General features: G+C 34.5%; 1 protein-coding gene across 5 annotated transcripts in view; it reads left to right on the forward strand.

Moving 5' to 3' along the window:
* SCFD1 (sec1 family domain containing 1) overlaps nt 1–24,124 on the forward strand; it is a 99,492-nt gene extending 75,368 nt beyond the window's left edge. For 4 of the 5 annotated variants that reach the window (XM_069463989.1, XM_069463997.1, XM_069463981.1 and 1 more), the window contains 6 exons: nt 1,662–1,715; nt 5,403–5,455; nt 7,886–7,919; nt 8,659–8,724; nt 15,204–15,272; nt 23,852–24,094. In XM_069463989.1, the coding sequence (XP_069320090.1) occupies nt 1,662–1,715; nt 5,403–5,455; nt 7,886–7,919; nt 8,659–8,724; nt 15,204–15,272; nt 23,852–23,875 (300 nt within the window). In that variant the 3' untranslated portion in view covers nt 23,876–24,094. Of the gene's footprint in view, nt 1–1,661; nt 1,716–5,402; nt 5,456–7,885; nt 7,920–8,658; nt 8,725–15,203; nt 15,273–23,851 lie in introns of all 5 variants that reach the window. The other variant, XM_069463974.1, reaches the window with a different exon arrangement.
* The last annotated feature ends 292 nt before the right edge of the window (nt 24,125–24,416 follow it).

Genomic DNA, 24,416 nt, shown 5'->3' on the forward strand with positions numbered 1-24,416 from the left:
TATAATGTTCTTTTTCGCTCCAGAATTTTTTTATTATTTCTTCATGCTATGTTGCAAAGTACTTCATCATCTTTTGTTGATATTACCTGGAATAAATACATAACTGTAGTTTTCTCCTTTGGATAAAGTATTTTTATAGATTTAAATCTGCAGCCAGTTTCTCTTTAGAGAAATTTATGGTTTAGACTTACTCTTAAATGAACAAACTCAATTTTATTTGAAACAAAACTTACAAGGTAAAATTTTGAGCTATTCTTTTTTAAATTCTAAATAGCATTCAGGAAATATATTTAGTCAACTTGAATATTTGGTGCTTGTGTTTATATTTAAGAGTTCTTGGCTGGGCATGGTGGTGCATGCCTGTAGTCCCAGCTACTTGGGAGGCTGAGGCAGTAGGATCACTTAAGCCAGGAGTCTGAGGTTGCTGTGAGGTAGGCTGACGCCACGGCACTCATTCTAGCCCGGGCAACAAAGCGAGACTCTGTCTCAAAAAAAAAGAGTTCCTGGCCAGCACAAGTATCAGAGAATAATGAAATAGCATTAATTTTACTTGCCTGAGACCATCTAAAGGGTTTTTACTTACCAATCTAGAGAAAGCAGAATTTTCCTTAGTGCTAGTCTATTTTAGTAACAAAATGTTATATGACCTAAGAAAATTGAAAATCCTTGTAAAATAGTAATATGTTATCTACAGTGTTTTGAATAATCAGATTTAATGTTGCTTTTGTTGTATGAAGTCTCTAAAATACAAAAAATATAACTGTTCTTTCCAAAACATCTTGTACAATTCACAAAGGAAATATCAGTTCAAAATGGGCAGAATACCATTCCAGTAGGAATACACTTTGACTCAAGTCACTTAGTAAATTTTCTATACTTCATGTGTTGTTATGTTCAAAATAATGATAAGACTTGTCATTTTGAAATGTAACAACAGTATTTTTTATCCCAAGGCCTGTAAAGCATGTGGAAAGATAATCTTCTGCTAACACCTGTGTGGTACATTTCATGTTCAAAGTGCAGTTTGTTCTGTAAGAAGACAGTGTAGTACAACATTAAAAACTTGGAATCTATCCCAGGCAAAATAAAAATGGTCAATAAAGTTGTGTATGTATCCATATCCTCATTTTCAAAATACACAAATATCCTTTAATTAAAAATGAATAAACTTTATTAGTTCATTTAATCTTATGCATTTACACAAACTTTATTTTTAAAGAAAACTCTTACAGTCCACAGAAAGGAAATGAAAAATACAATGGGATTTTGATCAAAACAAAAGCTTGCAATTACTAGTATTAAAAAGCAAACACCCAATACAGTAAAAAGCCCAAACATACATTTGTACTAAAACCTGAATACACCTACACACATAAAGGAGCTTTTTATTTAAAATTATATTTTTCTGAGAAGGTGGCTCCGGAATTAAGCAGCAGTTTGGCAACTTGACGGGTAGAATTATATTTTTCTATGGAAACTTGTAGTGCCAAGGGTATTTACATCTATGACATCATCTTTATCATTCACAGAATACTTAATCTTGGAATGTGTTTAATTAAAAGGTAAGTATACTTAACTGAAATGATTAAGTGGTTTGGTTAATAGAAAGAACTTTGGTTTGTTATCAGATTTAACAAAATACTCACTAATCTCTTCCACAGAATCTACCTGTTACTCGTATTTTAGACAATCTGATGGAGATGAAGTCAAACCCTGTGAGTAGCATATAACATTGTACTTGTAAATTCTTGAATGTATAAAACTGAAAGATGATAAAACCAGATTGAGTTTGTTGTGAGCTTAATCATAAAGAGTACATGAGGGAAAGGAAAGAGTTTGTGTTCTCAAAGAGCCTTTTTTAGCCTTTTATCACAGACACTAGGAATTGGTTTTCTCAGCTGCTACAACCATTCTGGCCAGCTTTCATTCAAATTTAATGTAGATTATATTCTATAGATTTTTTTTTAATGTAAAATATATCCTAAGGAGCAAGTTTCTGTAAATGAGAAAAGAAGCAGTGAGCATTTAATTTTATAAAAATTAAATTTTGTGAAAATTAAATTAGGAGAGGAATGCATAGTAAAAAGTTTAAGTGCACATGTTCAGATGGCACTAAATTTTGGGGGGCTAAAGAAATAAATTGAGACATCATTGGGCAAAGAGACAAATGGATAAATATTGTTAGCATTTACTTAAGGAATGTATTTCTTTTTTTTTTTTTTTTTTTTTTTGAGACAGAGTCTCACTCTGTTGCCCAGGCTAGAGTGAGTGCCATGGCGTCAGCCTAGCTCACAGCAACCTCAAACTCCTGAGCTCAAGCGATCCTCCTGTCTCAGCCTCCCGAGTAGCTGGGACTACAGGCATGCGCCACCATGCCCGGCTAATTTTTTCTATATATATTTTTAGCTGTCCATATGATTTCTTTCTATTTTTAGTAGAGGTGGGGTCTCACTCTTGCTCAGGCTGGTCTCGAACTCCTGAGCTCAAACGATCCGCCCACCTCGGCCTCCCAGAGTGCTAGGATTACAGGCGTGAGCCACCGCGCCCGGCCTCAGGAATGTATTTCTAAGTTATCTGTTTACAATTCAAGAAAGGGATGTAAAAATCATCACAATCTATTTCATAAAACAGCCCATCCTGTTACTGTGGCAACCAAAGGTGGTTATTATCACGAGAGTCTAGAATCCAGAAAAGGCAGCATGATTCTACCCACATCAAAACCATGGTTTGGTTTGATCTGAATCACTATAGACTTGTAGTGAGGCTTAGGATTCCAGAGCTAAGAAAGAGCATGAGAACAGAATCTTCAAATTAATGTGACCTTTTTTTAATGTGACAACATTAAAATTAATGTGACAACATTAAAGGAAACTAACAAAACAAATTTTAAAATTCACTTGTGAAAACAAAGATATAGTGTAATAAAATATCCCCCAAAGGGCAATTAATATTATGAAAGGAATGGGAAAATTGTTTATAATGATGAGCTAAAAAGGATTGTATTCTTCCATCTGGGAATCAGTACAGATAAAGTGGTTTGCAATGAAGTAATAATAGACTTTGTCACTAAATCCCGGAATATGTGAAGAAGGGGCTGTTCTTGAAAAGCCTAAGAGAGGTATACAATTATGAGGAATTGTCTTAGAGAATACTGCTTCATAATAAGCAGTAAATTTCTGGACAATATTATCCCAAGCAATTATAAAGATTAAAAATAAATGTAAAATTTTTAGACAGGTGCCAAATACACAAAGGGTTAAGGAAGTTTAGGATATTTTGTTACTGCCCCTAATCTTGAGATGAAGAATAATAACAATAATAACGATAATAGCTAACATTGATTATATATTTATTTATGTGCCAGGACCCATTCAAAGTATTTTTGACCCTATTATATTATCTCATCTAATTCTCATTAGAACTTTCCAAAAAAAGTACTATTATTATTTTCATTTTATAGATGAGGAAATGATGGCAAAATGAAGTCAATTACCTTGCCCAAAGACACACAACTAATAAATGACAAAGTTGGGATTCTAACCAAAGGCCAGATTTTCTACCATTATGCCATATTGATTAGGGCATGAACTATATGCCTATCTTGAAATCACAGAACTGGAGAGTTGAAGGAAACATTGTAAGTCATTTCAACCATGGAGGAGAGGCAACCAAGAGATGTTAAGTGACTTCTAAATCACACTACTTTTAATAGCAGAATTGGAAACAAAAACCCATTACTTCTGTTTTCCTGCCTATTGCTCATTCCAACATGTACGTTTCTTCTACATTTCTGTCATATACACATGGATGGCTACATTGTGGATCTTACACAAATGTTTTGCCAAGTTATGAAGTTCATTTATCAGTTTCGTTGACTTTGACTTTATATCTGAAGGCATATTACTGCAGACAGATACTTTTTAATTAATTAGAAAAAGTAAATTTTTTTCTGTTTTGAAATCACTTCTTCATCCATCTGCTAGGTGAGCCTGCTGCCTGCATTCTCTTATCCCTCTCCTGTTTCCAGATGGGCAAGTTGATTTAAAGGCACTGAAGAGATTAGCAAAATGCTAAAGAGCTTAGCAAAGTATACTAAATTAGACCTGGCAAGTAATCTTGAGTGTATCTATTTCAAATGCTTTAAAATGATACAACCTAATTCTAGATGTATTCTTACCAGTTACATTTGTTAAGTGGTTTCCTTTGATTTCTTAATTGAATAAATTGAAATTAGGGCAAGATATCAGACAGGTTTCATCTTGCCTTTTAAGTCTGGCTGGTGGTGGTTTCTTGGAGCAAAGTGTTGAAAGATTCTGACACTACATTTGGAGTTATGGAGAGGGTTGTGATAGATTAGCAGTGTCCACCACTGTGTACAGGACTAAATAGTAACAACACATGTAGTATATTTGTCATTGATCAGGTTTTGCTAGGACCATCCACAATCCAGAAAAGAATGAGTTTCTTTGGCCGATTCTGCCATAGAAACAGCAGGAGGCAGAGATTAGGAAGTAATTATATCAACAAGCAGTAGAACAGGACTTTACCAGTCCTTTAACATCCAAGAAGCTAAGTTTCTAATTTAATGTAGAGGTGCACCACCCCTTATCCACAACCTCTGAAGTCCAAAAAGCTCTGAAAACTAAAAGATTTTGTAAACTCATTTGGTGGCAAAAACCTGACCTGGACTCAAGTTGAAGCTCTTTATAGATTTTATTTATTTTATCTTATGTTAATATATATTTAGCTGCAGAAATATTATAATAACATGTTAGATGATGGGGTACTGCCCACATCATATATAGTATATGCACAATATTACCTATCTAAATCTTTTTTAAATTCTAAATTCTGAAATACTTTAACACCAAAGGTTTCAGATAAAAGAGATGGTGAGCCTGTATTAGTATTCTGTATATTCAATAAAATCACAGGCATATAAAAATAATATAATAAAAGTCTTAAAAAAATACCTAAGTAACTTAGCTATTTTCAGGCCACTAAAACAGGTATATTTTTGAGAAGCAGTATAGCATGGTGGTTAAGAAGCTCTTGGGCATTGAAACTAGACTGCCTGGGCTCAAATCCTGGAGTTCGCATACTTACTATAATAGTTATGTGACATTAGGAAAGCTACATAACCTCTCTGTCCCCCAGCGTGGTCATCTGAAAAATAGGGATAATAATACCTACCTGATAGACTAATAGGGGGATTAAGTGAATAATTTCATGTAAAGCATTTAGAATAAAGCTTAGCACATAGGAAGCGATCATTAGGTGTTAGGGGTGGTTATACATTCTACAAAATTAATAGATTCATTAAAATAAGATACTCTAATGCAAACTATGACCTTCTAAAGAGAAATTCCATAGTCGTAAGTGAAGTTCTATTTTTCTAATAGGAAACTGACGACTATAGATATTTTGATCCCAAAATGTTGCGGGGCAATGACAGGTAAGGAGCTTTTGTCTTGTTTAATTTGTTGTGGATCTTTCCCTTCAAGAATGGAAATAATTGATTTTTTTATTATAAAGCAGCCCTGCTTATTTTTAAAAATTCAAGCTATATAGAAAACTGGTAAGAAAACAGTGTGTATAAATTCATTTCCCAGAGATAATCACTAGTAATTTTATTTTAGCATTTTGGTGTTTTTCCTTCTAAGTACTAAGCATGGGGGGGGGGGGAGTTTGGATAATGTGTGTTTTTAATTGAACGACCAAATGAAAAGATAGGAGCTTTATGTTGGGTACCAGTTGTTTTGTTGTTTTTTATTTAACTGGTCCATAAAATTCAAGTCCTGGGAACCACTGCCATAAATAACACTTGATACCAATGAAACAATCTATAAATAATTTCTATATTTTATGATAGGCATGCTATGGTAAGGTATTCTTTATTGTGGATACTGTTTTTGAAGATTTAATTAATGGTGATATGAAAAATAACCTACAAGATACAGAGAAAGAATAGGCAGAATGGGGGGGCGGGCAGATGACTACTTGGAATGATTTTCTCTAGCACTAAAACTTAGATGAAGGTAGTTTCCTGCTTGTACCTTATATTTAGGATCTTTAGAACTTTGTATTTGCTTTATCCCAAGCTTTCACATCTTTGTAGGTAGTTAGGACAAACAACCTAGTCACTAGATTATTAAATTGTTTGATAACTTAAAGTATTCTCTTTTCTGAACTTACCAGAAATACTACCAAAGTTGCATAAGAACTGCTAATAACTGCTGCAGTTGGCAAGAGAGAATTTGACAAAGACTCAATTATGGAAAGGGAAAATGAGGAGTAACTACTAATTGGTATAGGGCTTCTTTTAAGGTGATAAAAATGTTCTGAAATCATATGGTGATGATTATACGACTCTGTAAATATACCCAAAGCACTGAATTGTTCACTTTAAAAGAGTGGATTTGCAACTCTTTTCCTATATTGATCGTTCTCCAGCTTACATTTTTTCCTTCCTTGCATTCAGCTAACAAGTAGATGTACAGTTGGCCCTCCGTCCATGGGTTCCACATCCATAGATTGAACCAACCGTGGATCGAAAATATTCAGGGAAAAAAGGGACAGTTGCGTCTGTATTAATACATGTACAGAGCTTTTTTCTTGTCTTTATTCCCTAAACAATACTGAATATAAGGTAAACTATCTAGTTTGCTATATTCTTTATATAGCATTTATATTGTATTAGGTATCATAAATAATCTAGAGATGTCTTAAAGTATTAATATATGGGGAGATGAACATGGGTTGTATGCAAATACTACACCATTTTATATCAGGGACTTGAGCATCCGTGGATTTTGGTATCTGTGAGAAAGGGTCTTGGAACCAGTCCCGTGGATACCAAGAAATGACTGTATTTTGCTTCTTAGAAACTTACTGAGAAACTTTTAATCCTAAATGTACTTTATGCCTGATAATGATGATGAGTATTAGCATTGATAAGACATAAGCTTAGAGTTTCATTTTTAATAGTGCCTTCTCCTGAGCTATCTCATCACAATTAAATTTTGGTTATTAATAACTAGTAATACTGTTCTGTTTATGTCTCCCCTTCCTCATCCCGTATCTGTTCTTAGAGGACTTTAAACACTGATGAGGCATTTCAATCGGGTAGACTTTTAGCTCTTTCTATGCAATATTCAGACAGGCCATAGAAATGAGGAAAAGATGATAGAACTGTGTAATCGGCCTCTGAACAGTTAAGGAAAGTTAACATAGCTCTCTTCTCAGGTGAGATTTTCAAAAATTACTTTTGAGGAAAACCTAAGTAATCCTCTAAAGTCACACTGTGTAGCACTCAAAACAAATAAATCTGACTCACAAAAGCTTTGAAAAATGCCTTTGATTAAAGATCTCTTGGACACCAAGGAATATTTTTTATAATAAATATAAGAAATAACAAGCTATAGCAAAATACAGATCCCTCTTCCCATTCCCCCTTTCATGAGTATCCTTCCCATGCATGTGTCTATACCATTTTTCCACAAATTTAGGTATCCATAAATTATAATGTTGTATGTGTTGAAAATTTATTGCATAAAATATATGCTTTATCAGTTCACCTTATACACTGACTTCCACTCATCCTCACAAGAGCTGCTGCCCAGTCTTCTAGAATTTTATTTTAAAGTCAATAGGTTGCCAGATTCCCATTTAGACACTGAGATATCTACCTCTTCTAGTTTCTTCCTCTGCATCCCAGTTCTCTACCCGGCTCTGCAAAACTAAAGGACCCACCCTTCTAAGAGGGTGAAGGAAGTATAATTGTAAATACCTGTCTAATAGCTCATGTATGTGTGTTTCCCATACCTATTTTATCCAAAATGAAAGGCATAAGTGAATTTTTCAGTACAATTTTTCTTTATTACAGTTCAGTTCCCAGGAACAAAAATCCATTCCAAGAGGTAAGTTCCATACAAAATTTCTCTGCTCCTAGAAAGGAAAGATGAAAAGGTGACAAAAGCAGTTTTGAAGACTATCTTTGTTAGGATTAGTGTATGGTAATCTGCATAAATCTAATTCTGTGCACCCTAAGATTCCTTTAAAAAAATTATTCTCAACTATATTTAATATTTTAAGTTTAAAAATAATTGACACAAATGGTTAACAGAAAAAAATCTTTCATTTTGCAGTAAGAGTTTTATGAGGGTGGAACTTTTTTCTAAAATTGAAGTCCAAACATCTGTGAAGATATCGTGACTGTGTTTTCATTTGAAAAACAAAGAAACTTCTCAGAAAAAAACAAATGCAGTAACATATATTGAAAATTATATAAATGTTAGGTTTTCTAGTTTTCCTGCCTACAGTAAATAACCTCAAACTCAAAAATGTCCTTTGGAAAAAGCCCTTTAGATTTATTTAGTATTACTTAATTGAAGAATGTAGTTGTTTTCCTCTAAATTGTTTCTGAAAAATCTCTACTTTTTACCATTCAGTAGACTTTATAAGTTTATGGACTTCTTAGAAATAAATTTTATAATTAAAGTAGCACAAGGTGTTTAGAATGTGACCTTTGGCTAGCTAGTATTTTTTACCTCAATTGTAGAATAGGTTGCAGACTAAAAACCATGTTGCTTGACAGTTAAAACACTGTTTTAACTGTTTCTTTCAACTTACCTATTTTTTTTCTGTTTGCATTTTTAGGCTATTGTTTTTGTGGTAGGAGGAGGCAACTACATTGAATATCAAAATCTTGTCGACTACATAAAGGTACATTTTGGCCTTTTTATTCTATCATTTGCTGTTTCACAGTTCTATGTCTTAAGACACTAGCATTCTCTCTCTGGTGGCTGTCCTGATCCTTACATAATTCCTTTTCTAGGAGGTAGGTTTAAAATCCTGCATATAGAGAAAAATATTCATATGTTCATTGTTTTCCTATTCCTATCACATTTACTTCTGGCCTAAAATTGTCCTTGATCTAGAAAATGATGTATCTTATTGATATAATGTACTTTGCAGCAGTCTATCTTAATGTAACTTTAAATGCTTAGAGACCTCAAGCAAACTCTTCTTCCAAAAAAAAATCTCCCTTGGTGAAATGATTTACAGAGCTCATCTATTTCAATACATGCTTTATTGCCATCCTATTGACTTAAATGAGCAACATACTTTTAACAAACTTGAAATGTCTCCCCTCCCTCCCCAGCAAACAGGAGCTTTAGAGGTAGCAAATTAGAAGTGGAATGTTACAGCTGATAGAAGCAGGCAGTGACAGTTTGAAGAGCAAAAACAGCATTTAAAATGTAGGGGCAACAGAATTAGCTATTTTTACAATGACATTTTGTAATTTTCATTTATTCATTTAACATTAAATAATAATCACGTAAGGCTTTAACAAAGGTAGGGGTTATGGTACAACAGGAGAAAAAAACACATAAGCAGATGTCACAGAGGTCCAAAACTGACAGTTCCAACTCCCAAGATCCTATCTCAGTTGCATAAGATGGGCTTCATCTTCAGATCATGAATCACCAAGATACATGTAAGATGCCTTGGTTTTAGAGGAGCCCCAGTCACATACAAGGAAGGAGTTTTTATACCCCTCTGGTTTCATAGCTGAAATTAGGTTGCATAACCAAGCCAAAAAGCAGAAACCAAGAGAACATGACAGAAACCAGGTGCAAACCATCTCTGTAAATAATGCGGACAAGCTCTAATACACTGGTCTGTCTTGACCCTAGCACAGGACTATATTCATCACTAGTTAGTACATGTCATTCAGGTTTGGCCAAGGGTTAGTAACAAGACTAGTTCCAGATGTTCCCAGGGATAAATACAAAGTTGCAATAGACCATACATTCCACACACTGTTACCCTGGGTTAAGCTTTTTAATCACTTGTCATCATCATTCTTTTGGCATCTTTTACATTTATAGAACAGAAAAACAAGAAGGATGAACAACACTACACATTATTTGTATAGTGACTGTAATTTACCAGACAGTTGGGTGAAAACTTGTTCTTAATCATGCATAAGCATGACAACTCTTAATCTCTTTCTACTACAGAAAGTTGAATTTTGTGAAATAGGGTAATGATTATTAACTAAATCTAGTTCTTTCTCTAATCTATCACCTTCCATCAGAAGAACATCTTGTAGAAGTTTTAAATCAACTTCCAGTACATTTGCTCATTTATATCCATATTGTCATAGGATTTATTCATGTTAATCTTACCAGTGATACCAGTATTGTACCAAATAGCAATTATGTTATGATTGTTATTAAATAAATTAGATTTACAGGGTTTTTATTTTTTTTTTATCTTTCTCAACATAATCAGCTCTTGCTCATACACCAAAATGTTAAAATTGATTAGGGGAAATTGTATTCTCTATTTACAAGTCTCCAGTAAATTTATTCTTTGTGCTGACTCTGCCAGGATACTTAGCCATTTTCCTTGGGCTACTTCAGCTTATAATTGAGAAACATACTTAATAATCATTCTTGAGTCAGTGTGCATGCCTCTTCATATCTAACTGCAGAATAAATTCTTCTTAAATCTCCTACTCCCATCCTGGGCACCTTCAAATTCAGCCGGCCTTATGGGCATATATAAATATAGTTAAGAGTAGCATTCTCTTGCCCTCAGCCTCTCAAAAGGTACCAAGATAATGTGCGCTTTCTCTTTTTTGTAATATTTACTCAATGGCTCCCTTTCTGAGAGTAAAGACTTCCCCTCTTTTCTATAGTCAGATCTTATAGTCTATACTCAGACCTTAACCCCTGGATTAAAAGACCATGAGATTCAGCAAGAGGACTTATCCACAGAGCTGAGAGCAATATGAGAGTGGCCAGTGCTTTCCCCTTTGTCCATTTCCAGTCACATGAAGTAGGGTTGGGTAAGTACAAGCTTATAAGACTGTCTTGTCCACTTGGTGAGGAAAGATGCAATAAACCATTAATCCTAGGCTTAGATAGGTACAAAGAAAAACAGGCCATTCCATCATTCCTCAGTTCTGTTTAGAGATATATTATCTTCATGTCATGTTTGTAATCGATCCTTCTTCAGAACTTGTATGTGCAATCCACATGCCTATACTACTGGATCAGTTAGAGAAAAAGAAAAATTTTTATAAATGCAGAAAAAAATTTTGTAAGTTTCTGTGTTTTTATCCCACCCCACCCCTCATTTTTCTTGCACTATCTCAATAATCTATCCAATATTGACTCCACTTTTAATTCCATGCACATCATGTTTTAAAATACATTCCATCATGCAAATCACTCTGTCTTTTATTAGAAAGAAATGCACCCAGTTTGGAAAGTAGGTGTTTCAAATGTATGTTCCAGGTTTCAGTCAGCCGAATACTTTATGTTTGGTAAGGTATATAAGTCAGTCTGTTTTATATGATGCTTCCTAGTAGTGCATTGTTGAACTGCACCTGCAGTAAAATGAGTTTCTTTGTCATATAATTATGGAGTCTAAAGTGAAACAATTTTTGCTGTGGCTTCTAATGTTTAAGGTGTTTCCTACTGCTATCAGGTATACAAATCCAAGTGATTGTGTATTCTGCATACGACCTATAACTGTCCACTTGGAACCATAGCTAATGGACAGTGCAATTGTGTGTGTACATGTTTTCGTTTTTTTAGGTATATATCTAGAATTGGAATTGCTAGGTCATATAATAACTAGGTGTAATCATTTGAGTAATTGCAGACAATTTTCCAAAGCAGCTGTACCCTTTTACATTCCTACCAGCAGTGTATGAGGGTTCTGATTTCTCAACATCATTGTCAACACTTGTCATCTGACTTCTTGATTCTGACCATCCTGGTAGGTGTGCAGCTACATTATGGTTTTAATTTGCATTTTCCTGATGATTTATGATGTCAAGAATCTTTTTATGTGCATGTCGGCCATTTCTTTGAAGGTATGTCTATTCGGATCTTTTGTCCATTTTTAATTGGGTTATTTTGCCTTTTCATTTTTTGATTTGTAAAGGTTCTTCATATAATCTAGATACAAGTCCCTAATCAGGTGTATGATTTACAAATATTTTTTCCCATTCTCTGGATTGTTGTTTTTTGGGTTTTTTGTTTTGGGGTTTTTGGTTTTGGTTTCCTTTAAAGTACAAAAGTTTATTTTGGTGTAGTCCAATTTATGTATTTTTTCTTTTGTTGTCATATCTAAGAATCCTTGTGTTTTCTTCTAAGAATTTTACAGAATTTGTTCTTACATTAGGTCTTGATCCATTTTGAGTTAATTTTTTATATGGTATGAAATAAGGTCCAACTTCATCCTTTTTCATATGGCTATTCTCTTGTTCCAGCACCATTTGTTGAAAAGGCGATTGTTTTCTCGTTGAATGTTCTTGGCAACCTTGTTGAAAATCAGTTGACCATACGTGTGTATAGGTTTATTTCTGAACTCTAAATTCTGTGTCATTGATCTATAGGTGTATCTTTGTGCCTGTACTATCCTGTGTTGATTACTATTGCTTGTAGTAAGTTTTGAAATCAAGATGCATGTGAGTCTTCCTGCTTTATTCTTTTTCAAGATTGTTTTGGCTTTTCTGGGTCCTTTGGAATTCTTTATGAATTTAGAATCAGTTTGTCAGTTTCTACAAAGACATAAATTGCAAATTGGTATTATAGGGTTTGCGTTGAATCTGTGAATGTTTTCATCTTAACAATGTTGAGTCTTCCGATCCATGAACATGGAATGTTTTTCCATCTATCAATTATCTTCAATTTTTTCAGTAATATTTTGTAGTTTTCAGAATATAAGTTTTACATGCCTTTTATTAGATTTATTCCTGTGTATTTTTATTCTAATATGAAATTAATTAATTTCATTTTTGATTCTTCATTGCAAGTATATGGAAATCCAGTTGATTTTTGTATGTTCATCTTATATCTTTGCCCTTGCCTAATTGCCCTGTCTAGAACCACCGATACATTGTTGAATAGAAGAAGCAAGAGCAGACATCCTTGTCTTCTTTCTGATCTTAGAAGCAAAGCATCCAGTCTTTCAGTGTTAAGTATGACATTAGCTATAGGTTTTTCAAAGATGCCTTTTAGATCCATTAAATTTTTAGTAGCTACTAAGTCCCCCAGTTTAATTGTCCTGAAAGGTTTTTTAGAATCCTTTTAGTCTTATTGTTTTCCTTGTTCCAAATAATTCTAATCTTTTTCCTGCCATTCAGCCCTATTCAGAAGGTCTATGACAGCCTCCCTCACATTGTTAGAAATTAAATCCATGTCAGTACAACCCTGTAGTATGAAACAAAACATATTGTCCTGGATTTATACTAGGTTCGTGAAATAATGAGCAAGTGCTATTTTTGTTGGGAAGATAAAGAAAATACTATAGTGATTCTGATTTATTTAGTAATGATGTTAATCTAGCTCGTTATGTAACTGCTGTTTGGTTTTCTTTTTTTCTGTCTGCCATTTAGTATATAACTCTGGTGTGACTGGTACAATTAATTTGATTGGTATCAGTATTACCAAGTGTTTCGATAAAATCAATCACCAAATGTATTGGGAAATTGGCTTAAAACCACCACAAGATATTCTTTTGATAGTTAGAGAAAGAACTAGATTTAGCTAGTACTTAATTTTACATTGAATCAATATATTGGTACATTTCATAAAGTTTAAGTTTTAACCAAGAGTAGAAATAAAAGTTATCAAGCTTATATGTGATTAAGAATAAGTTTGCACTGGAACAGTTGGTAAACTACAATGTTTCTTTAAAATTACACCTCATTGAATGATACAAATTATTAGTATTTTAGTGTTATAAAAAATATATAAAGAGTAATGATGATGAGTGATTTGATTAAGAAAGTTTGACCAGGGGTGGGAGCAGGAATGTGAACTGTACAAGAACAGAATTAATCTCAGCTAGTCTATTACAACCCTGTGCTTATCTCCAGGAATATTGGGAATCGTGGTGCTGACGTTTGGCCAAACCTGAATGAAATGTATTAACTAATGATGAATATAGTCCTGTGCTAGGGTCCAGTATAGACTGGGGGCAACTTGCACTAGCTTTCCAGCATCATTTAATAGAAAATTAAAAGAGTGATTTTACAGTTTGCCCCTGGTTTCTGTAATGTTCCCTTGGTTTCTGCTGTTGAACCTGGCCATGCATCCTGATTTTGCCTGTGTGACCAGAGAGGTATAAAAAGCCAGTCCTTGAACAATACTAGAACACCCTTGAGACTAAAGAATCTAGAATGTATTTTGGTGGTTCACAATGGAAAATGTAATGCATTCTGTGCTACTAAGGTAGGATCCTGGAAGCTGTGCCTGAAAGTTTTGGACCCCTCTAATGTTTCCCTATCCTTTCTTTCTCCTTCTATGGTGTAACTTCTACTTTTAATAATGCCTCATGAGTATATCCTGTGTAGCCTCAAGAGTCCCAATTATATTGACCCTGTGTGATTGCTGCATATACCATCAAGTGAGGTGTAACTCTTGTTTTATTTATTCTCAGAGATGGCCAGCTAGGACATTTATTTAGCCAACAATGTTTATTCAGTTTATACATTCACAGAGAAATGTCCTTCTCTTATATTACAAAGCCATCATTCTTATGATCTTTGATGAATTATTAAATTACTTTGTTATAGAATAAACTTTACAAAAGAAATCTTATCAGTTTACCTTCAAGTTCACAACACATACAATAAATTCAGCATTTTAAGGACTTACCAAAATTCTCTAGTAGAGAAGTTTTGACTGTTGTGATTGGGTTTCAACATTCTGTCAAAATCAGGAATAAAGTTCATAGAGTTACAAAGTAGAATGAGATATATTAACTTGTAAATACTATGTTGCACAATTGAGACTAAAAGGACAATCCATGCCACCTGCACCGTATCTTATTTTCAGCGTAACTCTAATAATATGTTCTTCAAGTAGTTCACATCCTATAATAGAAGAATGTTGATCTAAGATTTTATAGATAAATGTGGCAGTCCTCAGATTCCTTCTGTTTTTAGGGTAATAGGAAATGGCACCAATAGTGTGCCATAATATATATTTTTGGGAAAAAAATATTTCATACAATTTTAGGATAGATGTGTACACTAACATCCACCAGGACCACCACCCCCTCAAAAAGGCCTGTAAGGGGGGGAAGAAAAGTCCTAGTAGGTTAATCTCTTTCCTTGGGAATACTGAAAATATTTCTTGTTCCTTGTATCTGAGTTCTGACTGTGATTTTTACAGGGGAAGCAAGGCAAACACATTTTATATGGCTGCAGTGAGCTTTTTAATGCTACACAGTTCATAAAACAGGTAAAGTATACCTTTTTAGTATGTTTCTGTTAAAAAATATCAAAAGCAACTTGGACTATGTTAAGAAAGAGAACCAGCTAAAACCAAAAATCATATAGCTAAAACAACATAAGGTTTTTCCATGGACTACTATGAAGAAAACTCTGATGAGTAACATTATTTCCATTATCGCAACTCTTTTATGCAATGGCAAATCCAGAAAATTCAAAATCGGAGTGGTATACTCAATTAGGCAAAATTTATTTTAGTATTTCCTTACATGCTGTCCTCACTACTGATTTAGCCAAGCATATCACCACATATTGGGCCTAAGAAATTAAGTAGCTTTCTTGGAGGATAGTATGGTCTCAGTTGATACAATGGAATTATGTTTACCTTGAAAGTTAATGGCAGCAGTAACTGAGGCTTACATATGGTCAATACAATCCTTTTAGTATTGTTCCCACTGATGTTCTCAATAATTATATTGATCTTAGCTTTCTTAAGTTTTAACTAATTGGGATGCTCAGTAGCCTGACCAATAATGTTCACTCACCTTTGCTTTAGCTGCCATAAAATCATAACCAAACCCTGTACTCATTGTTAGGAACTGTTCCTAGCATTGATTTTCCCAGCACAACTTCCTTACCCTTACGTGGCTCTTCTATTGTTAACCTTCAAGTAGTGACCCAATGGTATTATAAGAATTTCAAACATACAGAAAAGTTAAAGAGAATTTGCAGTGAACACCTATACACTCCTTATCAATGTTTTACTGTACTTGCTTTATAATTATTATAAGAAACCTATACCTCTCTCAATCTTGCATTGCTACAACTTATTGATTTCAAAGTAAATTGTTGGTACTAGTACACTTCCCCCCTTAGTACTTCAGTACCAGTATCATTACTTTCAATTCATTATTTGTTTAGTTCCCCCTCCTGCTTTGGAGGAAAAATTTACAACAGTGAGACACACATATCAAATGTACCTATTAAATTTTGCCCGATGTATTCACCCGAGTAACCCAAACCCCTATCAAGATGTAGAACACTACCATCACCTCAAAGCTCCCTTGTTTCCATTCCTAGTCAATCCCTGCCCAAATACTGTCTTGATATTTTTCTACCATTAGTTCTGCTTATTCGAGATCATCATATAAATGGAATCTTTTTTCTTAGGTTAACTAGAAGAATCTTGATTTTGATAATTTTTTTAATGAACCAGATGGTGTCTTATGTTACTTTTCTTGTTTGTTTTCTATTTCATTGATTTATATTCTTAATTATTTCCTTCATTCTGATCACTTTGGATTTACTTTGCTCTTCTTTTCCTAGCTTAAGTTGGAAAATTACTTAAGTTATTTAGTTCTTCTTTTCTAAGTTAAACATTTACAGCCATACACTGAGGAAAGGACACATTACTTAATAAATGGTGCTGGGAAAATTGGATAGCCATATGCAGAAGAATGAAACTGGATCCTTATCTCTCACCATATACAAAAATTAACTCAAGATGGATTAAGGACTTAAATGTAAGACCTGAAACCGTAAAAATTCTAGAAGAAAACCTGGGAAAAACTCTTCTGGACATTGGTCTTAGCAAAAAATTTATTAACAGACCCCAAAAGCAAATGCAACAAAAACAAAAATAGACAAATGCGACTTAACTAAAAATCTGCACAGCAAATTATCGAAAGAGTAAATAGCCTACAGAATGGGAGAAAATATTTGCAAACTATGTATTCAACAAAGGACTAATATCTAGAATCTATAAGGAACTTGAACAACTCAGCAAGGGGAAAAAAAACAAAAAACCATTAAAAAGTGGGCAGATGACTTTGAACAGGCATTTTTCAAAAGAAAATATACAAATGGCCAAAAAAGATACTATAAAATGCTTAACATCACTAGTCATCAGGGAAATGCAAATTAAAACCATAAGGAGATACTATCTTATTCCAATTAGGATGGCCATTATTAAAAAGTCAAAAAACAAATAGATGTTGGCATGGATGTGGTGAAAAGGAAACACTTATACACTGTTGAATGTAAATTCATACAACCTCTGTGGACATCAATATAGATATTTCTCAAAGAATTAAAAGCAGATCTGCCATTGAATCCTACAGTCCCACTACTGGGTATATCTACCTAGAGGAAAATAAATCATTATATCAAAAAGATATTTGCACCAGTATGTTTATTACAGTACAATTCAGAAAGATATGGTATCAGCCTACATGCCCATCAACTGATGAGTGGATAAAGAAAATGTGGTGCCTATAAATACACCATAGAGTACTACTCAGCGATAAGAATGAGATTATGTCTTTTGCAACAACTTGGATGGAACTGGAGGCCATTATTTCCTAATTAAATCAAGAACAGAAAAATGAATGCCACATGTTCTCACTTATAGGTGGGAGCTAAGCTATGGCTACGTGACACACAAAGTGGTATGATGGACACTGGAGACTTAAAAGTGGGGGAGGCTGGTAGGGGTTGAGGGATAAAAACTTACCTATTGGGTACAATGTACACTATTCAGGGTATGGATACACTAATGGCCCAGACTTCACCACTATACAATATATCCGTAATGGAATTCAGTTTGTACCTCCTAAATATACTGAAATTTTGTTTTTAAAAGTTAAAAAGACCATATAGAACAATAAAAACAAAATTTCTGACAACCACTACTTTAGCTGCATTCCACAAATTTTGATATGTCATTTTCGTTAACATTCATTTTGAAATATTTTGTAGTTTGTGACTCATTCTTTAGCCCATGTATTATTTATAGATCTGTTTTCAACTACTGAGGAGTTTTCATGTGTACTTAATGTGTTTCTGCAGAAGTTGAGTGGAGGGTTCTATAAATAATATCAATTTGGTCAAGATAACTGATACCATTGCTCAGATCCTCTTTGTTTTGTTTGTTTTTTGGTCTAATTCCATCATTTGCTGAAAGAGTGGCATGAAAAAATCTCCAACTGTGATTATGGAATTATCTTTCTCCCTTTAGTTCTATCAATTTCTTTTTGTATTTTGAAGCTGTTATTAGAAACAGTAATCATAATGTGTATGTATCTTCCTGATGAATGGACACTTATCATTATGCAGTGTTTATATATCTGATAATGCTCTTTGTCTTGAAGTCTACTTTATCTGATATTAATATAGCCACTCTAGCATCTTACACTTACCGTTTGCATGTTTTAACTTTTTTCATCTGTTTACTTGGAACTTATCTGTTAAAGTGCTTACTTTGTAAGCAGCGTATAGTTGGATCATATTTTTTTTAATTAACATTCTTACAGTCTCTGCCTTTTAATTGGAGCTTTTCATCTGTTAACATCTAATTGTCTACCATTTCACTATTTGCTTTATTTTAGTCTCCTGTTTGGGATTCTTGTGTTCCTTATTTCCTGGCTTCTTTTGTATTATTTGAAAACTTTTTAGATTCCATTTTAATTCACAGATTTTTTTTTTAGCTATATATCTGCATTATTAATTTAGCATTTGCTCTGGAGATCACAACATATACATTGTTAACTTTTTGTAAACTAGAGTTAATATTGTGCCACTTATATTAAATGTAGAAACTTTCAAACCAGCATTAATGCTGTGCTGATTATATACTTTACATCTAAATACATCATTAACCTCACAAGACAATGGACACTGTTATCATTTGTACCTCAGATAGTCATATATATTGTAAAGAAACATCTTTTGCATTTACAGAAATACTTATGATTTCCAGTGCTCTTGATCTCCATTTCTAGTAGATTCTAGTTTCCATCTATTGACTGAAACGCTTCTTAACATTTAATGTAGCTCAGTATGCTAGCAGTGAGTTCTCTTAATATTCTTTTATGTGTAAATGTCTTTATTTCACCTTTATTCTTTTTTTTTTCTCTCTCTCTCTCTTTTTTATTGAGACAAGGTTTTGCTCTGTTGCCCAGGCTACAGTGCAATGATGGCATCATAGCTCACTATAACCTCCAAATTCTGGGCTCAAGCAATCCTTTTGTCTCAGCCTCCCAAGTAGCTAGAACTACAGGTGTGTGCCACCTGGCCCGGTTAATTTTTTCATTTTTGTAGAGACAGGGTCTCGCTATGTTGTCTCGACTGGTCTTGAACTCCTGGCCTCAAGCGATCCTTCCTCTGAGGCCTCCCAAAGTGCTGGGATTATAGGCATGGGCTTCCACACCCAGCCCTGACCAGTTGATCTTCAATGTTACTATTGTAATCATTTTGGGGCACAATGCATGTTCATTACTTCACTGACCAGCTGTTCCCTGATCTCTCTTTCCTATGGCCTCCCTATTACCTGAGACACAACAATATTGAAATTATGGTTAGACCAATTAATAGACAGCCCTATGGTGGCCTCTAAGAAATGATTAAGTTTAAGCAAGGAAGGCATGTCAAAAGCCACGATAGGCCAAAAGCAAGGCCTCTTGTACCAAACATTTAGCCCAGTTGTGAATGGGAAGGAAATTAAAAGTGCTACTTCAGTGAACACATGAACGATACGAAAGTGAAACAGCCTTATTGTTGGTAATGGAGAAAGTTTAGTGGTCCAGATAGATCAAGCCAGCCGTCATATTCCATTAAGCCAAACCCTCATCCAGAACAAAGGCCCTAAACTCTCTTCAGTTCTACAAAGGTTGAGAGAAGTAAGGAAGCTGCAGAAGAAAAGTTGGGAGCTAGTGGAGGCTGGTTTGCAAAGTCTATGGAAAGTAGCCATCTCCATAACATAAAAGTGCAAGATGAAGCAGCAAGTGATGATATACAAGCTGCAGAAAGTTATCTAGAAGATCTAGCTAAGGTAATTGGTGAAAGGGGCTACACTAAACAGATTTTTTTTTTGGCGGGGAGACAAGAGTCTCGCTCTGTTGCCTGGGCTAGAGTGCCGTAGCGTCAGTCTAGTTCACAGCAACCTCAAACACCTGGACTCAAGCAATCCTCCTGCCTCAGCCTCTCGAGCAGCTGGAACTACAGGTGTGTGCCACCATGCCCAGCTATTTTTTTCTATTTTTAGTTGTCCATCTAATTTCTATTTGTAGTAGAGATGGGGTCTCACTCTTGGCTCAGGCTGGTCTTGAACTCCTGAGCTCAAGTGCTTCTCCCACCTTGACCTCCCAGAGTGCCAGGAGTACAGGTGTGAGCCACTGCACCCAGCCTAAACATATTTTTAATGTGGACAAAACAGCCTTCTATTGGAAGATGCCATCTAGGACTTTCATAGCTAGAGAGAAGTAATTGCCTGGCTTTAGAGCTTCAAAGTACAGGCTGACTCTCTTGTTAGGGGCTAACACAACTGATGACTAAGTTGAAGCCAGTGCTTACTTGCCATTCTGAAAATCCCAGGGCCCATAAGAATTATGCTAAATCTACTCTGCCCATGTTCTGTAAAGGGAATAACAAAGTCTGTATGATAGTACATCTGTTTATAGCAGTGGTTTACAAAAAGCCCATTGTTGAGACCTACTGCTCAGAAAGAAAGATTCTCTTTAAAGTATTACTGCTCACTAACAATGTGCATAGTCACCCAAGAACTCTGATGGAGATGTACAAGGAGATTAATGTTTTCATGCCTGCTAATGCAACATCCATTTTGTAGCTCATAGATCAAGGAGTTATTTTACCTTTCAAGTCTTGTTACTTAAATACATTTCATAAGGCAATAGCTGCCCTATAATAACAACAACATAATATAATATAATAATTCCTCTGATGGATCTGGGCATTGAAAGTCAATTGAAAACCTCCCAGAAAGGATTCACCATTCTAGATGCCATTAAGAACATAGGAGATTTCATGGGAGGAGGTTAAAATATCAGCATTACCAGCAGTTTGGGAGAAATTGATTCCAGCTCTCATGGATGACTCTCAGAGGTTCAGGACTTCAGTAGAGGAAGTAAATGTACTGTGGCAAGTAATTCTCTTCCTATTTCTTGTGGTGGATAGAGCAAGAGAACTAGAGTTAGAAGTGGAACCTGAAGATATGACTGAATTACTGCAATCCCATGATATTTGAACAGATGAGAAGTTGCTTCTTATAGAAGAGCAAAAAAAGTGGTTTCTTACGATGGAATCTACTCCTGGTGAAGATGCTATGACATTGCAGAAATGACAACAAAGAATTTAGAATAGTGCATATACATAGTTGACAAAGCAGCAGCAGGGCTTGGGAGACTTGACTCCAGTTTTGAAAGAAGTTCTACAGTGGGTAAAATGCTATCAAACAGCATTGCATGCTACAGAGAAATCTCTCATGAAAAGAAGAGTCCATTGATGCAACAAACTTCATTGTTGTCTTATTTTTTAAAATTGCTAACAGCCACTTCATCCTTCAGCAACCACCACCCTGATCAGTCACCAGCCATCAACATCAAGGCAAGACCCTCTACCAGTAAAAATATTACAATTCACTAACAGCTCAGATGGTCGTTAGCATTTTTTTTAGCAATAAAGTTTTTTAATTAGAGTATGTACATTGGTTTTATAGACATAATGCTATTGCACACTTAATTGACTACAATACAGGCTAAACATAATGTTTGTATGCACTGGGAAACCAGACAATTTGTGTGACTCACTTTATTGCAGTGGTTTTGAACGTAACCTGCAATATCGCTGAGGTATACCTATACTTTAAAGATGTTATTCCACTGTCTTCTGGCCTCTATTGTTTCTGATAGGAAGGAAATCAGTGATCATTCAAATCAATGTAACTATATATAATGTACCATCTCTCTGGCTGCTTTCAAGATTTTAAGATTATGATGTATCTATGTATGACTTTTCCGTATTTATCTTGCTTAGGGAACACTGAGCTTCCTGAATCTATAAGATTATACCTTCACCAAATTTAGGGAATTTTCTGCCATTATTTCTTTGAATATTTTTATGCCCAGTTTTCTCTTTTTGGAGGGGGATTCCATTTACATATATGTTTGACCTTTTATATTGTTTCACAAATCTCTGAGGATTCTGTATTCAGAGTATACAATTTATATTGCTTTATCTTCACTTTCGCTAGGTCTTTCTCTGTTATCTCCATTCTACTGTTCAATTTTAGAATTTTTATTTGGTTCCTTTTTATATTTTCTGTTTGTATGATGGTGTTATCTTTTCATTCATTGTAAGCATATTTTTCTTCATTGAGGGTATTATAGCAGCTTTAAAAACCTTTTATGTTAATTTCAACATATGGGTCATCTCACTGTTGGTCGTCAGTGATTGTTTCTTCATATATTGACTAATTTTAGATTGCATCTTCAACATTGTGAATGTTATATTTGGGAGATGCAATTTCATTTCCCTAAAGAGTGTTGATTTAGGGGTGTATTAGGCAATAAACCTTGGTTGGACTCAAACTTCAAATTCTGTTTCTTGGGCAGCAGCTCAAATCTCACTTCCTAGTTTTCTTCCATTTGTGAGTGGTTCAGGGTTTCGTGATAGATTTAGGAAAAGTCTGTACAGCTTGAGCATCGCTAATCCAAAATTTGCCAACACAAGATAGTGACACTTTGCTTTCTGATGGTTTTATGTGCATACTTCATTTCATGTACAAAATTATTAAAAATATTCTATAAAATTACCTTCAGGCTACATGTATAAGGTGTATATGAAACATAAATGGATTTTGTGTTTAGACTTGGGTCCAGTCGCCAAGATATCTCATTATACAGATATTCCAAAATCCAAAAAAGTTCTATATCTGAAACATTTCTGGTGCCAAGCACTTGGGATAAAGGATACTCAACCGATACACAGAATTTAGAGTGCTCGCTCGTGGTCTCTTTCTCCCTCTCTCTGGCTCTCTCCTTTCCAGGATTTCTTCTTCAGTTGCCAGTAGTTTTAGGTGCCCCAAGCACTCTCCTCTGATTCTTCAGGCAAGAAAGACTGCAAGTTTGCTATCAGAGTTCTAGCTGCCCGCTGTAGCACCATCCTATGGCCTGCCTTCATGCTAAGAGCTACAGAACCAAGGAGTTTACCCAGTGCTGTTCCCTCTTTCCAAGTGGTGACACTCCAGAATCTGCTTGCTTTCACTTGCTTTTCACTACCTTTGGGTAGTTGATTTTTGCATTTTGTTTAAAGTTCATAATTTGTTATCTCTGGGAAAGTTAATCCAATAGAAATTTACCCTGCCTTCCAGGATTGAAAGCCTTTTCTTTTGCTTTTCATGATCTTAAGAAATATAAATATATGGAGGACTATCAGCAGTGAAGTCGTTCATGACGTTTCTCTTTACATTTTCACAGTTTAATTTCTTTATTCCCAGGGTTTTTGTTTCCCACGAGTTTAATTTGCACCTAATGTTTACATTTCTTTGCCATGACACTGTTTATTACAATTCAATTTTTAAGTATCTACAAATGTTAAACTTTTGAGTTAGTGAACATTAAATTAATTGACTAGTCAATTAAAGTTATTCTAGAAATGTAGTGAATAAAATAGGAACCCTAAATTTTACCATGATGATAGTGTGATTTCTTAATGTTTACAAGTATGTTTGAATGTAAAAGTTTCTTTTGTAATTTAAACAAAAAGTTATATGTATGATTTTGTGTTTTGTTTCAGTTGTCACAACTTGGACAAAAGTAACACAGAGGAACCTTACTGTGATAATCTACTTGGAATGTGGATAAATGTAAAAAGAAAAGTCAGAAGAGCCAGATGTTTCCTTTTCCATAACAATGTCCTAACGGTGAAATTCAGAGTTGTTTGTTAATTTTTAAGGAAATACTGTACTTAATATAATGTGTACTGATTAAAAAAATAAAGCATTTCAGAAATAAAATTTTAACATTGTTCATTCTCTCTCCTGTTATGTTTGACAAATGAGAAAGTACTTTGGAAGTGAGGTAAAGTATAACTCAATAGAATATTAAAATATTAATAACTAATAGGTTATAATTGAAGCTAGTGAAACTTTAAGGTTATCCTATACAAATATTACTGGATTGGTTCATGAATCCCTTACTTAGGTTCATTTTAATTATACAGCTGCTTTCTCATAGTTTGTTGGTTTCCCATGTTGCCTCTAGATGTTAGGTGGTGATTTTAAAGCCACTTTAATATCTCTTCTCCCTCCAGCACACCTATGAACATCTTATCACAGTCCTTCCTTTATATAATGGTGGCA

This window comes from Eulemur rufifrons, chromosome 2, assembly GCF_041146395.1.
Source record: "Eulemur rufifrons isolate Redbay chromosome 2, OSU_ERuf_1, whole genome shotgun sequence".
Taxonomy (NCBI): domain Eukaryota; kingdom Metazoa; phylum Chordata; class Mammalia; order Primates; family Lemuridae; genus Eulemur; species Eulemur rufifrons.